At 46.2% G+C, this 15,903-nt stretch overlaps 1 protein-coding gene across 3 annotated transcripts in view; it reads right to left on the bottom strand.

Annotated features, from left to right (window-relative positions):
• Nucleotides 1–15,903, bottom strand: part of CACNB2 (calcium voltage-gated channel auxiliary subunit beta 2) — a 136,626-nt gene that overhangs the window by 9,525 nt on the left and 111,198 nt on the right. For all 3 annotated transcript variants that reach the window (XM_066585259.1, XM_066585258.1, XM_066585260.1), the window contains exons 10-12: nt 7,505–7,656; nt 5,271–5,366; nt 1,071–1,256 (exon numbers count right to left, since the gene is read on the bottom strand). In XM_066585259.1, coding sequence (XP_066441356.1) covers nt 1,071–1,256; nt 5,271–5,366; nt 7,505–7,656 — 434 coding nt within the window. The remainder of the gene's footprint in view (nt 1–1,070; nt 1,257–5,270; nt 5,367–7,504; nt 7,657–15,903) is intronic.

The raw sequence follows: 15,903 nt of genomic DNA, 5'->3' as shown, positions 1-15,903 counted from the left end.
TATAAACAGATCATGGGAGAGATCCTTGTATTGTCCCCTCATGGATTTATATAGTTATTTGATCGCCCCTTAGCAGTTTTTTTTCCAGGACCTAGGATATGAAATTGTCAAATTTCTCTTTTTTTGTAGATCACATGGTCAGGAGTTATAGGAGTGTGGCTGCAACACATTAAAAGTGCAGCACATATCAAAGATCAAGCTCGGACCCCCAGGAGACGGCACCCGTTGTACAGGGCTGCCAAAGAGCTACCCTGCATATCTACTTGATTCGAACTGATCTAATCAGTGAAGCTCCAGTATTCCACTTTTATTCCATTTTATGTCTTGTATGCAATGTATCTCCTTTTTATATTATCTTTTGTTAACTTTTTCTAAGTTTTGCACCTTTATGCTTTAAAACTTTCATAAGTTCAGTCCTTGCGGCTCCATAAAGACATACAGACTCCAATATGAGAGTTATTTAGACTGCTGTGGTGCACAGAGTGCCGGTACTCCGGTATGTAAATGAAGCTTAAGGTCAGTTTTATTGAGGAAGGTAGGACTGTGTTGGGGTGTGACTTACGCTCCATCTAGATACAAGTGCAGGATTAAGCGAGTGGAAATAGGTCACCCCTTTGTGGTTGTGCCCTAGACATGGTCTGTGAAGGCCGGACCGTGACAAATTGTAGATACTGCAAATTAAATCGTTACATTTCTTAACACAGTTCTGACATAATTCATATCAAGAAGGTATTTGATATGAAGAGTGTCCTCCCACTATAGAGCTGGTGGCCAACCCTTCCCTGACATACAGTATTAGGTATATACTGTAGGAGGAAGCTGCTTTTGGAATGGCCTTAAGCTGAGCAGCCTCTGTTTTTCTGGTCAACATTATATCTCCTGCTTGCACTTTACCGCACTAACATTATATACCTTAGATAAAGCCTTGCATATACAAGTTGACGGAGTCTTGTAAAATACACAATGAGCCCTATAACACTGACTTTTCTGGAAGCCCATTCGCCTGCAGTACCAACCCGGGCCACTACACAATGTACAGAGCTCTGATCCTCTACATCAATTCAGATTACCTGTGCATTCGAGGCTGAAGAGGGTGTTGCAGGAAGTGTTGCTGTAGTTAATGTCCGAGATAAGAGTGCATTTGGTGGATTGCTGCTGGGAGGATGGGTGGCCTTCCAGTAAGCCTCGAGATAGTCTGCTAGATGTTCACAAGCATCTTCTAGTTGGTTTTCATCCAAAATAACATCAAACATTTCCTAGAGAACAAACATTGTTAGACACGGGATCAGTTAGGACACTGTATACATTAAAGGGCACCGGTCACCTCCTAAAGCACCATAAACTAAGTCACGTTAAGTCATAATAGGGAGCCGGGGGTGTAGTTTTCAGAGGGAGCAATGGAGCGGATGAGATAAATACATTATCCGTCTCCCTGTCACATCCTCTAACTCACTTTACGGTGCCGTAGGGAGCTGATAGGTTCCCTTTAACTTAGAATATGAATTACACATACAGGCACACAGGTTTTGGCCAGATGTAACACAAGAGTGCTGGACGAGCAGGTAAGTGACCAGCAGAGGAAATTATTCTAAGGACCTTCCATCAATCTTTTAAAAACCTGTCCATGTCCAATTTAATTACACAAAACGGCCATTTTATTAGAGCCCCTCCCCCATCTAGTAGGACATTGGACCTCCTTTGGTCTTCAGAACCCCTTAGCGATTCCTTATGGCATCTATCCACAGATACCTGAGGACCCAGGGTGCGCCAAGAAAACCTTCCCCACAACATTACTGCAACTCCAGCAGCCTGACAGGAAGGGGTCATCAATTCATGCTACTGGTGCCAAATTCTGACCCCCCCCCCCCATAAGCACGGGGCAACAGAAATCTGGATCCATCTGACCAGGAGATGTTTTTTCTCTGCTCAGTGATCCAGTTTTTGTGCACTTTTGTCTGCTGGAGTCTCGCCTTTCTGTTTCTGTTTCACAATTGCGCTGGAGCTGGTCGTCTTCCATTATCGGTGCTAAGGAAGGGCGAGTTGTGCATTCAGACCCATTAGTTGGAGCACCAGTGTTGTGTTCGTCTTCTTTTGACTCTGCTGCACCCGTTCATCCTCCTCCGACCCCTTTCAGTGATGAGTTGTTTCCGTCCGCAGGATCCCCTTTCGCTGGATGTTTTCCTCGATCGCGCCATTCTCTGTATACTCTCCACACCGTTACACAAGAAAACCCCACAAGGTTCGTAATGAACTCCCGGCCCGGCTAGTCTAGCACCGATGACCAGTCCTCGTTGGAAGTCGCTCGGATCCATGGATATTTCCCATTTACTGTGGATTCACACTGAAACCGCTCCACGGATTCTCTATCTCTGCACAGCTCGCTGCTCCTCAGCATAGATGGCCTATAACACAGACCACCAGTTCCAGCACCATTGTGTCTTACAAAAACAGAAAGACGAGACTCCATTTGACAGAAGAGCGTAAATATTGTATCACTGAGCAGTAAAAACCATCTCCTGGTCAGATGGATCCAGACTTCTGTAGCACCGTGCTGATGGAAGGTCAGAATTTGGTGCGAGCAGCATCACCCGATGACCCCTTCCTGTCAGGTGTCACCAATGCAGGGTGGTGGAGGGATATTAAGGATAATATTTGGTTCCCACATAACAAAAACTGCTTGCGGCTGAGACTCTGCCCACCTGTGGCTGCCAATAGCGGCATGTTCTGGCCAACCCTATTGGCAGCATGGCGCTTCCATCGGCTGCCCCGACTGGGCAGAGTCTCGGCTGCAAATGTTTTTTTTTATTACGTGGAAACTCACCCAAATACTATTGGAAATGGAGGAATGTTTTTCTTGGGCCATCCTGGTCCAATATTCCTGCAGAACGATTTCATCACCTCATAGTGTCTACAGAAGGACGAACTGCTGCAGTCCTGAAGCCCAAAGAAGGTCAAACGTGCTCCGAGTTGGGTTTGTAATACAGCGGCCATTCATATCAGCTGATGGATCCTTTGTAACCCATGAATACACGGACAGCAATATCACACCTTGATTTACGGCGTCCCCCTCCGAGTGCTGTGGTGATCCGTCAGATGTATGTAAATGAGAAATGTAACAATGTATCTCCTTTGTAGCAGTCGGCCTTCGTATTGGTGATCGGGATTGATTTGCGTTGCGGCCTCTTACTATATAATCTTATTTTCTAGCCGTACATAAGAGAAGCTGCCACCGGCGCACAGCGGAGCCAGACGGCTTGTTACTTCATCGAATATTCATGAGACCGTACCACATCAATTCACGGGGGACGAAGACAAGACTACGACATCAGGAGTCACAAAGTAGAATCCCCATCGCTAAATGAATCGGGTTTTAAAATTGCTTTTCAAGGATGGATCTCCGAGCCGGGAACTCAGCTGAACCTAAAGACCTCATTTAGCATGGTGGTAACCCTTCGTGCCGCTGACTTCACATGTTAATTGCTTTTGTGTAGCAAGGAAGGAACATTTGCAGTCTACCAGAGCTATCCACACATGGACGGATGTCTCATTGACACGACTGCAGGGGAGACATCGGGAGGCCAAACCATCCTGCAGTGGAGGAGGACACCAAACCTTCGTAATTGTGTTTGACCTGATTTAAAGTGTTGTCCACTCAACAACAAAGTCATTTCAATGGGAACTTGGCCTGCAATACCAAGTCTGGCCATTACAGTAAGAACGGCACTGTGTGCGTCCTGCAAAATTTAGACAAGTACATGAGTGCACCAGTTCAGTGAACAGTTGATTGGCAAGGGTGCCATACAACGGACACCCACCAATCTTCTATTCATGACTTATTCTAAGGATAGGCAATCAATAGTTTACAACTGGACAGCCCCTTTAACTTAGCAATGACTCTTTATTTTCATCTGTGCCTCTGACCCCCTTTGTTCCCAACAGTCACATGATCCAAAAGCGCAGAGTTATTGTTGCGACAAGACATTCTGTCTGCTGATCATATGACTTCCCCTCCAGCTCACCCCGCCCCTTAGACGTCCATCCTGAACACCTAGGCATGCAACACAAAAAACGTCTGCACATTCAACAAGTAAATCCAATGTGAAGCTGCCTACGAGGGCTGAGGGGTTTCTGTTACTGTAGTTGCTGCAGCCGCGGCTTGTGAGCGCCTTCATACTTTATTTATTTGTTGGATGTGCATCTGTGTAGGAGTGGCTGCCTGCATGTGTCCCTGGTGGGTCAGTGATAGTATACAGCCAAGTATCCAGCTTTCCCATCCATGTGGAGGCTTTTTGGCCCAAAGAGAGGTGTCTATAGAGCTAGATGCCCATTCATTAAGGTTTACCTGGACATGGCGGATGGGCACACATAGTTTGATCAAATTGTGTAATGAGAACTTTGCATTTCTATGTGGTCAGTATAAATGTGTCTGAGGGCGGAGGCGGGTGCTTCTGTTACTGTATTATGCGCATCTGCACTTTATATTGATTTGTTGGATGTGCAGACTTTTGGTTGCATGTACATCTGTGCAGGAGTGGCTGCCTGCATGTGTCATTCATCTATCTACCTCAGGTGGGTCAGTGATAGTATATAGCCAGGTACCCAGCTTTCCCTCACATGTGGAGGCTTTTAAGGCCAAACAGAGGTGTCTATAGAGTTAGGTACCCATCTTGTCCCCAAGACAAGAGGCTGCCTTCCGCATCACTTAACCAGCGTCAGCATTCAGTGGCGGCTGCCGGTGTGCGCTGCGCTCTTGGTGCTGGCGGTGAGCGCCCGGTATTTGGAGGTGAGAGGAGCGCCGTTATGTGCAGGCAGTGAGCAGCCATCTGTAGGGGGGTAAGTTGCTCCTCTGAGGTCCTAGCGATGGCTGAAAGGCTAAATCAGCTCTGGATCCACAGCCGAATCCAAGTCAAACTGCGCACCACTTTTTAAAGCATTTTTTGCGGCATTTCTGTTCCGTGGGATCGCACCCCAATGCCAGAGACACGTTGGCGCATATTCCCGCTGATCGGAGGCTTCCTCCACACAAAGTATTTTGTGGCGTATTTTTACGACACAATTTTTACACATTTTTGTTGGTTCTTGGTTGCATTTTTGTCAGTGTTTTTCCCATAGAGAACGGTGTAGAAAACATAAAACAGACCCAAAAGTGAGGAAAAACACCACAAAAAGAAATAAAAATGCATTTCAGAACTCCCCACTGACCTGCGGTGAACATCGCGCCACGACCGGAGCGGAAAAGAGGGGAAATTAAAACGCAGTCAAAGACTTACCGGAGGGCACTGCGCCAGCTTGTCCGCTGCCACCATCTGGACATTTAGATGCTTAGCCTGAGATTTTCCTCTGGATTTTATCAGCCGTTGTAAAACCTGGAAGAGAAGAAAAAAAGATCAGAAACCAAAGAAAAAGGTCACCCGAAAATATTCTGCTGAATGTTCTGTAAGATCTGCAGCCGCCGCGCCCCAGCCTCGTTTACAACCCGTTTAGAGCTCGTTATTTATCTAGTAGTTCAATGTACTTTCTAGCTGAAAACTTCTTAATTTGCCATAACAGCCGCCTAAGGCTCCGCCCACTTGTGTTTTTTCACGTGATTATCGATGGGACTTTCTAACGTATCACAGATTTGCGCGCTGTGATTTTTGTGCGATGCGTTTTTAACATTAGAAAGTCCCATTGATAATCATGTGAAAAAAACACAGAGATATTGCAGCATTAAAAAAAACCACAAGTGGGTGGAGCCCTACGGGTCCCTTCACCCGGTACGACCGTCGGGCGCAAACGCCATACCAGCAACTATTACACAAGAGTGATAGCCTGTCGGAGGCCGAGCGGACCTCAGATCTCTTCTGCGTACACGGAACGAGAAGTCGCTCAGTAATCCTTCTGTTTACTAAAAAGTAATGACTAGACTATATGGAGTGACCGGTTGTTCAGCGCCCTGTTGGGCCTTGGTACACGGGCTGCCACCCATAGTCACCTGCTTGAGCGATTATTCGGGCGTCTATGGGCACGCGTAAAGGTACTTTAAGGATAACTTCACATGGGCGAGAGCGATATTGGGCTGAGTTTCCCGATATCACACTCACCAACGTGCTGCGGCGGAGGGTCGCCATTGTTTTCAATGGGAAACTCACATGGCACTCATGTTACCCAGCATGCAGTGCGATGCTGCTGCCGGCCCCATTGAAAACAATGGGTGATGTGAAGCGACAGCAGCCCAAAGGCAGGACACGCCGTGATTGGTTTCTTAGATCGCGTTGCTCATGTGTACGAATCCATTCAAAAGAACGGGGTTCACATATATGTGAGATTGGTGCGTCTCGCAACACACTAATCTTGCGCGAGAATCTTGGCTGTGTGAAACCGGCCTAAGGGTGACTTTACACGGGGCAGCGATCATCTGAGTAAGTAGTCTCTACGGCGTACGAATGACTGCTGGGAGCTTTTACACGGAGCGATTGTGGTACAAACTGCCGGGGGCATTTACACGGGTCAAAATGTGGTTTCTTGTTCATCTGTGGGGCATGAGGTTCGTTGGCGGGCGTGTATGTGAAATTTTGACCCCTCCCAAACACACGCTCATTGATTGCCCAGTCCACTAACTGCACATAGAGACCACAGCAGGAAGTCTATCCTTGGAGACGGCAGCGGCGAGTGACCAGCAGGGTCTCCAGGGCCTTCAGTCGGGGATCACCTGCATCTATTTGTGTTTTAGTGAACTAAGGAGCGTTAATTAGAAGGGCAAAATGTTAAATAAAAAAGGCGATAGCCAATCAGCATCGGTGGGAGGGGCATGACGAACAAGCGCACTCCTCCCTGCAGAGTGGTTGGCCAGTCGCTGAAAGACAATGAGTGAGAGATCTCCCCTCCGTTCCTCCCCGCTCTCCCCCGCCGCTCCCTGCGCGCCGCCGGCACCCGAACCTTGTCTCTCGAGCGGGCAGGTACTCGCTAAGGGCAATGCTCGCTCATCACTAGTGGAGACGACTTCACAAGATACTTATTGGCAATAGGGTGCCCCTCTCATAGATCCCCGATTTGTCTAATGGGTTGTATGCCCAAAACATGTTGAATGCATGAAGATTTGACGATAAAGTTTGCAAGAAGAACCCTATTGCCGCTATTTGGGAGTTTGACTGAGAAAGAAGTTGCATCTTCACCTACAAGATCAGAGCTCCTTATGGGTAGCACTAGAGGCGAGAACTTTTGGGTGAGATGTAAGATTTTATATTTATGCCAATTCCGTAGTATGTGTAAAGACGCGGCGGTCCAGGGTGCGCCACCGTCTGCCGCCCGTAGAGGCTGACCACGGGACCGCTATGGAATCTGTGGTACGTAGGGGTCCAACACTGAACAACTTCTCCCGCTTCCCATAACAGTCCCAAGTGGTCGCTGCAGGCATTTAACGTTTATCATCTTGCTTGTGGCCCCCTGATGTTTGTGGATAGCCCAATCTACAGGTTTTCAGTGTTCCTTTTAGTCTATTTTGTTAAGGAAGCTGACGACTTACCTTCGGAGAAGAAATCTTGACATAAACTATGATGGGGGCTAGGGAGGTTTTGCTAAGCTGCGTTGGATGGTTTATGGTGTCGGCATCTAAAACTACCAGCTGCAACGTCCTTGCTAATTCGAAGATCCGCTCGATTTCACTCTGAACTTCCGCTGCCAATAAAAAAAAGGAAAGAATGAAATATAAAAAAAGTGTATAACCAACAATATAACCCGTTATTTCGGCATGCAGCTCATTGGGTCATGACAGCGCCATTTATTCACTTATTTTCTCATATTGTTTTGCTGCTGACCAATGTGTAATGTATACGACAAGCTTAAAGCACATCTGCATACCTCCAGCAGAGGGCGCCACCAAGTAGGAAACACACACTCATGGTACGTCTCCCCTCTCATAGCATGCAGTTTCACAGAAAGAATACTGCAGCTGCATCCCCCTCCTCCCTGTCTTCTATTTACTGGTTTACACTGGATGGATTTTGGGGGACCGAGGACCTTTTTTGACCATTTATGATAAAAGGAAAGGGAACTCAGGTAGCTGAAGGGTGAGAAAAATAGTTGTGTATCCCTACTACAAAGTTCTATATAGTCCCATAACACTCACTTATGATGGGTATACGGATGCCTTTCAAAATGACTGTGAAACATCTTTCTGGATGCAAGATTAGCGCCACCACCATACCCATCTCTTTTTAATGGCCCAACATATATGGAGGAGGGGTGGGGGGTAACAGGTTGACACGTAACATAAGGCCAGCATTGTTCCTCATAAAATAGACACACCTGACTGCATTGCTGCTTAAATTGCTGACTCCACCCCCCATCCCACCTGCCTCCCCCACCGTGTCACCTTTACAGCTTTTTCTCTGTGCCTGCTGATTGCAGCACATACAATCAGGGCGATGTATTTCTGGAACCAGGAAAGTTTACAGATAAAGTTTCTCGCTACGGATGCTCCAAATTTTGCAAAAAGATCCGCGGCAAAAATCCCCCATTTCACCCGTTTCTGCTGAGGATCTGCAGTGTGAATCTGCTCATCCGCATCCAGCTGATCCTTCCAGGCTTTTGCACGCAGAATCCGTGGGACGGAGTAGAAGCTACGCGTTGCGGTGGATTTTCTTCTGCACACAAGTGTTCTGTAGCTTGAGGTCGGGGCTGCAGGAACCCCAATCACACGTACGGGAGGCAGACTGTCGTTAGATTCCATGCGGATTCCAAAAATTGTGCCAAAACGTGTCAAATTCTCAGATCTGTGCAGATGCCCTACTTATGGTAATCAGATGGACTCTCCTTTATAATATCGGCGCAGTGTGATATTATGTATCAGTTTTTATATCATGGCTCAAGAAACAAATGTAGGAAATACATACTGGTGGCAGCGAGTTTTATGCGGCACCAAGAGTCCCGAGTCAGCAGCAGAACAATGGCTACAGAAGTGATGGATATGATGTCGGATTCGCATATTACCTCTAACGACATTTCCTAAGTGGCGCCATAATGTGTTTGCAAGGCAATTACCATATGGGTTACTGCAGACATGGAGGATCTGCGGCAGACACTTCTGGGGGTCTGTTCTTTACATCTGAAGGGGGTTATTTTAGCAGCAAGCACATAGATGTCTGCACAAGCCCCTCAGAGGACACAAACCTTCTGCCATATGTGAATATAGCCGCTGGGCTCAGAAATACGCGGAGTATTACAAAGTGCACAGAGCCTACTGATTTCAATGCTAGCTCACAGGAGCAGAAGAGTCCGACAATCAAACTGCCAGCTCACTGGTTGGACCGGCAAACTAATAGTAATTAAAATGTAACCTTTATTGGAAAAAATTAATATTGGTCTATAAACAAACAAACATTAAATGTGCAGCATCTACACCCGTGGGACCAGACCCGAACAAGGGATACATCATGTATATATTGTATATCCAGGCTCCCTGGATGATAAAGGGCCTCGAAGTACAATGTTATTGGAAAACAGATTGCCACCAAAATTTTAGGAATGGAACGTAGATTGCATTTGTTCCATTCATAAATTCCAAGTTCCTTTACACCGATACTTCAAAAAGGTGTCAAAAAATGACACTTATTCTATTGATAATTTTGTGATGTTTAAGTAGCCCAACGCGTTTTGCCCCGAAGCAGGCTCATCAGGGGCTGAAATGCTCTCCAGGGATTCTCATATTAAGGGTGCCTGCACACGAACGGAATTTCCAGCGCGTTATTTTAGGCACATTATCTGCCCCAGACCGCAGCCAATATACTCCTATGAGGATCCGCAGTTGTCCCCAGACGGACGGATTTGTATCGCGTTTTTTCACGCTCGTGCAAAAATCTGCGACCTGTTCTAATTTGGGTCGGATTCTGCGCCTGAAGCCTCCAATACAAGTGAATGGGTGCGTTTTTTCACGCAGTACATCCGCAGTGCAGCTGCAGATGGAGTCACTGGTTGCTATGACTACAGGAAGTAGGCATGGTAGGAGGCGTCCCAACACACAGCACAGAGCTTCACAGGCAAATTTGTAGAGGGAGATAGGTAGTATTTCTTGCCAATGCAGGATGCAAGAATGCAAAATCTGTAGTAATGAATTCGGCCGCCTGCAGACGAGTGGGTCGGATCCGGCGGCGAGAATTCTCGCCGCGGGACCCGACCCGAGAGCCTGCAGTGACGAGCGCGTACTCACCCGCGCCTGGCGGCCCCGGCTCTCTCATGTGCCGGCTGCCGCGCAGCCAGCGCATGCGCAGACCGTAGCCGGCGGCCGGGTGAGTGCCCCGCACAAAAATAGGACATGCCGCGGCCGTCTGCATAGGAGTGTGTATTGTAATGCACTCCTATGCAGACTTTCAGCGGTGGAAATCCCGCGGGAAATACCGCCGTGGGATTTCCGCCCGTGTGCAGGCGGCCTTCCTCTTGTGAATTTTTTTGCAGTGACTGAAATAAAGTCACGCTGGAGAAGCGCCTGAAAAAAGTTACATGGATCAACCATGCCCACAAAGACATCTGCTCACCGGGTGAAAGCATGTTGCCAGAATAATGTAACGGTGCTCGCACAAGCAAGAGGGACAAAACGGAGTCTGGGTGTTGGTTTTTAAGCTGTTTTCCAAGGAATGGGCAGTTCTCTAGGGGTTGGGTTTACAATAAGGGGTGTCTGCTGGTTTTTCTACGCGTTTTTTTCCGCAACACATCCGCGTATATCCGCGCGTGATTTTTCACGCATCCGCGCCTATCCGCAAGCACATTTAGGTACCATACGCGCGTGAAAATCCGCTAGCGGAATCCGGAACGCTCGTGTGCAGGCGGCCTTATGGTGTAACCAAGGTGGCTAACATGCCATAGTTTCTCTGTATAGTAGTTGAATCAAGAATCATAAGAATCTAGCGTACCTATTACCCTATATTTAGGGAATAGCCTAATAGCCTGTCTCTTTCCTTATATTTAGTTAATGAAAGACGATCGTTCATAGATATCGTGCCTGATAGAGTTATCCCAAATGGCACATATAGATGAAATGATAGCCTGGTTAGTCATATGTGCTTTTTAGGCATATCTCCCTCTAGATTGCTGATCTAAACATCTTTATCAAATAGCTGGGAAGGATGACTCTAGTCTATGCTACGTTAATAGTACTCAGAAGTGTAGATTGAAGTTCTTTCTGATACTTTTAGCTAGGATAGCAGCTGACTAATAGAGCCCACATGAGAGAAGGAAAGTTAGATGTATAGAAAAAATAACAAACAGATAGCATGTCAGCCCGGATGGTGGACTGACAGAGTAACACCATCCAGACTGACATGCTATCTGTTATTTTTTCTATACATCTAACTTTCCTTCTCTCATGTGGGCTCTATTAGTCAGCTGCTATCCTAGCTAAAAGTATCAGAAATAACTTCCCTTGTTCGGGATCTAGTCCCACGAGTGTAGATGCTGCACATTTAATGTATGTTTGTTTGTTTATAGACCAATTTTAATTTTTTCTAATAAAGGTTACATTTTAATTATTATTAGTTTGTCGGTCCAACCAGTGAGCTGTCTACTGATTTCAATGGGTTCATTCACAGCGGTGTATTTTTGAGCGACTTTTGGTCCTCTTCCAGTACACTTTTGCATCGGCCGTCCTACCAGAACTTACGTTTCCTCACTTCAGTCCCGCAGGACTTAGGCAGGCGCAGGAAGCGGATTTCTGCTTTTCACAGATTGCTTTGCTATTGGGCTTTACTATCTATCTTTTACTGGGGTCACAGCATAAAAGTGAAATTCACGTTCCGTGGCCTTCAGGGGTCCGTTAGCCACACTATAGTGTAGCGCATCCATAGCTTCCTATTCTGGTACACTATTGCTATTTCACTATGGGCCACCAGTAGTGGGATATGGCGCTGGATCCGGCTGTTTGACCGCACTCTGTATATTGATCCACAGTTACAGGTCACTCAGATCTCCGTCGAACTTTAACTTTGGTCTTTCCCATTCAATAAGTTTGTTCTTTCTCAAGGCTGTAGCTCACTTTTCTGCAGCTGGGGTCCGGAGGGGGTACTGTTTTCTCACAGTGATTCCTAGGCCCTCAATAACAATAGTGTTGAGTTATCCGAACCTTCTGATAATAGTGGAGCCAGACAACTCTCTAATGTGTCAGTGGGGCCACTCAACTCTTCCCCAAGCAGGATCGGGGACGTTGACGTTCAATGCCCCATCCCTTTGCTCTCCTGGAGATCAATGGCCATCAGAGCAGTCCGGCTGTGGCTTACCTCCCTAAATACAAGGCTGAGCCGTACATTGATGTGTAAGGGGAAGCTGGGGGAAACAACTTCATAAAACTGGTCAACAGTGAAAGTCTTTCCGACTTGAAAATAGGTGTTTCTTAATCATTTCATCATCGGACGTGACATTGAAGGCTTGGAGTTCGCTCTCGGCTCTGAGACGTCAGCCGTTTAGGTTAAATATGTGTCCCTTTACTCAGAGCCACAAGGTCAGGCGAGTGAAATCATTAAATATGCAAATGTGTATATAGTCAAATAGTGGAATAACTAAAATGTAAATCAGATCGAAATGCTGAAATCTCAGAATTGTATTTAGGACAATAAAAGAAGGCAGTTCCGCGTCTCCAACTTGTTTTGTTCTGTAATTTCAGGTTAGAATCCAGGATGCCGGGAAATTGTGAAAACTCTTCGGAGAATGTTTGTTCCCTGCGGTGAGGGGACATTTAATGCCCAGAAACATGGAATGACTCCAATCATAAAGACTGCAAATCGCCAATATTTCAGGATCCAGTTAGGGGATGACTTTATGTGAGGTTGGTGCATCTACAAGTCAGGTGCACCAAACTAAACATAGTAACATAGTAACATAGTAACATAGTTCGTAAGGCCGAAGGAAGACAATGTCCATCTAGTCCAGCCTGTCTATCCTCCTAAAATATGACGCCACATTCACTTTTCTTGACCCAAAATTAGGGGAGTTTAGTTATTTTAAAAAAAGAAAGAACTTCAAAATGTATTTTTAGTATTTTGATGAACCGGAGCTAATAAACAAGATTAATGTCATATTTGTGCTTCTCGACCCAAAATTAAGGGCTCAGTCACACTGGCGCATCCGGGAGCCAATGTGCCCGTGTTACTGCAGGATAAGACGGCTGCACTGTAGGTGCGGAGAAAGAACACATGACCGGATCCATTGGCAGTCATGTGTTCTTTCTTCCGGCAGTGCGGCCGTCTTCTTCATGCAGTAACGCGGGCACATCGGCTCCCAGATCGCCCATGTGACTCAGCCCTTAGGGTAATTTAACCATTCTGAGAAAGGAAAAAGTATATTTGTGTTGTCCAGTGTAATCAGCCGACAGCTTTAGGAGGTGAATGGGGACCTTTACAGGATAGAGGTTTTGTCCAACCCCCATATATATATATGTAAAAATATATGCAAATTAGTTCTCCAGGACAAGGGAAAGCCATCTTTCTAGGGCAACATGTGGCAAAAGTTCAGTTTGCCACCCAACCATAAATACCCTGGTCATGGCAAGGTGTCTTGTTGGTGCCTCCTGGCACTTAGTACCCCAGACACATGCCCCGGCAGCCCCCGTAGCTGCGCTCCTGCCTTTCTAGGTTCCAGAAATCCTTTTGCAGCCCTTTAGGTTGGCTTTATTTTATAAGAGAGCAGCGATGTCCCCGGTAGTTTTATAGCTGCGACAGAGGGCCAAGAAATAAGAATTTGGACGGACGGACTTATGGCTGGTTGGTTGGTTTAGCTGATTGAAATAGTACATAGAACACTTGTGCAATCCAAGATGTTCCCGCAATGACAGGAGATATATGTATACATGTAGTCACTAACCAGCCGATTACCTGTTCTTCTTGTATGAAATAAAGCCAAAAGTTACACATCAACAGTGATGGCAGCAGAAGCCGCCATCCACATGCAGAGTAAGACCGGAAACCTATAAACAGCAAACTTAAGAATTGTCCTATGTATGTATACAGGGGGTGGACAAAAATATGGAAACACCGTACAAAATGCATGCCTTAAAATCAGTCTCTACATGTCTTATTGAAATAAGTTACATGGGATTATAAATCATAAGTGGAGGTAATATGGCGCAGGTGCTGCTGGGCAGAAGTGAACATCTGCCTGTGCAACAAGGTCCCATTGGTCAGAGGTTTAAGCCACTCAGCTGCTCTTATCAGCTGGCTCCCAAAACCACCAGAGCAGGGCAAGAGGTGAACACAAATTTGGCGGGAAAGGTCTCAGCCAAGCAAGGGTCAAAAAGGTAGCTTAGTGCTAATGGTTAAAATCCCATGCATTTCGTAAGGTGTTTCCATATTTTTGTCAACCCCTATATATATGTATATATACACACATATACATACAGTTATAATGGACTTTAGTAGAGATAACCTTCAGCCATTAAGAAGACACAATCCATGTCATGGCTATTAGCCTGCAGTCGGGCTTGTGGCTTTCCCAGTAAAACATTGTACTGCCTTCTCCTCTATGGAGCGTCTAAATAATACTGCCACATAGTGCCCACATGATGCCATCCTGCGAGCCACAAAAAAATTAGCACCATGCAGTGCTCAAGTAGTACCACCTTAGGCTACATTCACATCTGCAGCTGCGATATGATGTCCGTTGTTCAGCATTGCCATAGAAGTGCAGCCGTAGATGAGTTGCCGGACATAACAGCCCCATCCCCCCCTCACATCCAGTACTCGCTGCTCTCCCTCTATGTATGGAGCCCGGAGAGCCGGGTTTCCACTTGTTTGGTGCTGTATACTGTTTATGTACACTACCGTTCAAAAGTTTGGGGTCACCCAAACAATTTTGTGTTTTCCATGAAAAGTCACACTTATTCACCACCATGCGTTGTGAAATGAATAGAAAATAGAGTCAAGACATTGACAAGGTTTGAAATAATGATTTGTATTTGAAATAACATTGTTTTTACATCAAACTGTCCTTTCGTCAAAGAATCCTCCTTTTGCAGCAATTACAGCATTGCACACCTTTGACATTCTAGCTGTTAATTTGTTGAGGTAAGCTTGCGAAATTGCACCCCACGCTTCTAGAAGCATCTCCCACAAGTTGGATTGGTTGGATGGGCACTTCTGGCGTACCATACGGTCAAGCTGCTCCCACAACAGCTCAATGGGGTTCAGATCTGGTGACTGCGCTGGCCACTCCATTACCGATAGAATACCAGCTGCCTGCTTCTGCTGTAAATAGTTCTTGCACAATTTGGAGGTGTGTTTAGGGTCATTGTCCTGTTGTAGGATGAAATTGGTTCCAATCAAGTGCTGTCCACTGGGTATGGCATGGCGTTGCAAAATGGAGTGATAGCCTTCCTTATTCAGAATCCCTTTTACCCTGTACAAATCTCCCACCTTACCAGCACCAAAGCAACCCCAGACCATCACATTACCTCCACCATGCTTAACAGATGGCGTCAGGCATTCTTCCAGCATCTTTCCATTTGTTCTGCGTCTCACAAACGTTCTTCTTTGTGATCCAAACACCTCCAACTTGGATTCATCCGTCCACAACACTTTTTTCCAGTCTTCCTCTGTCCAATGTCTGTGTTCTTTTGCCCATCTTAATCTTTTTCTTTTATTGGCCAGTCTCAGATATGGCTTTTTCTTTGCCACTCTGCCCTGAAGCCCAAAATCCCGCAGCCGCCTCTTCACTGTAGATGTTGACACTGGTGTTTTGCGGGTACTATTTAATGAAGATGCCAGTTGGGTACCTGTGAGGCATCTGTTTCTCAAACTAGAGACTCTAATGTGCTTATCTTCTTGCTTAGTTGTGCAACGCGGCCTCCCACTTCTTTTTCTACTCTGGTTAGAGCCTGTTTGTGCTGTCCTCTGAAGGGAGTAGTACACACCGTTGTAGGAAATCTTCAATTTCTTAGCAATTTCT

This window comes from Eleutherodactylus coqui, chromosome 12 (assembly GCF_035609145.1).
Source record: "Eleutherodactylus coqui strain aEleCoq1 chromosome 12, aEleCoq1.hap1, whole genome shotgun sequence".
In the NCBI taxonomy this organism is placed as follows: Eukaryota; Metazoa; Chordata; class Amphibia; order Anura; family Eleutherodactylidae; genus Eleutherodactylus; species Eleutherodactylus coqui.
Note: the sequence above shows the minus strand (reverse complement) of the source record. Positions and strands in the feature narration are given on the sequence as shown.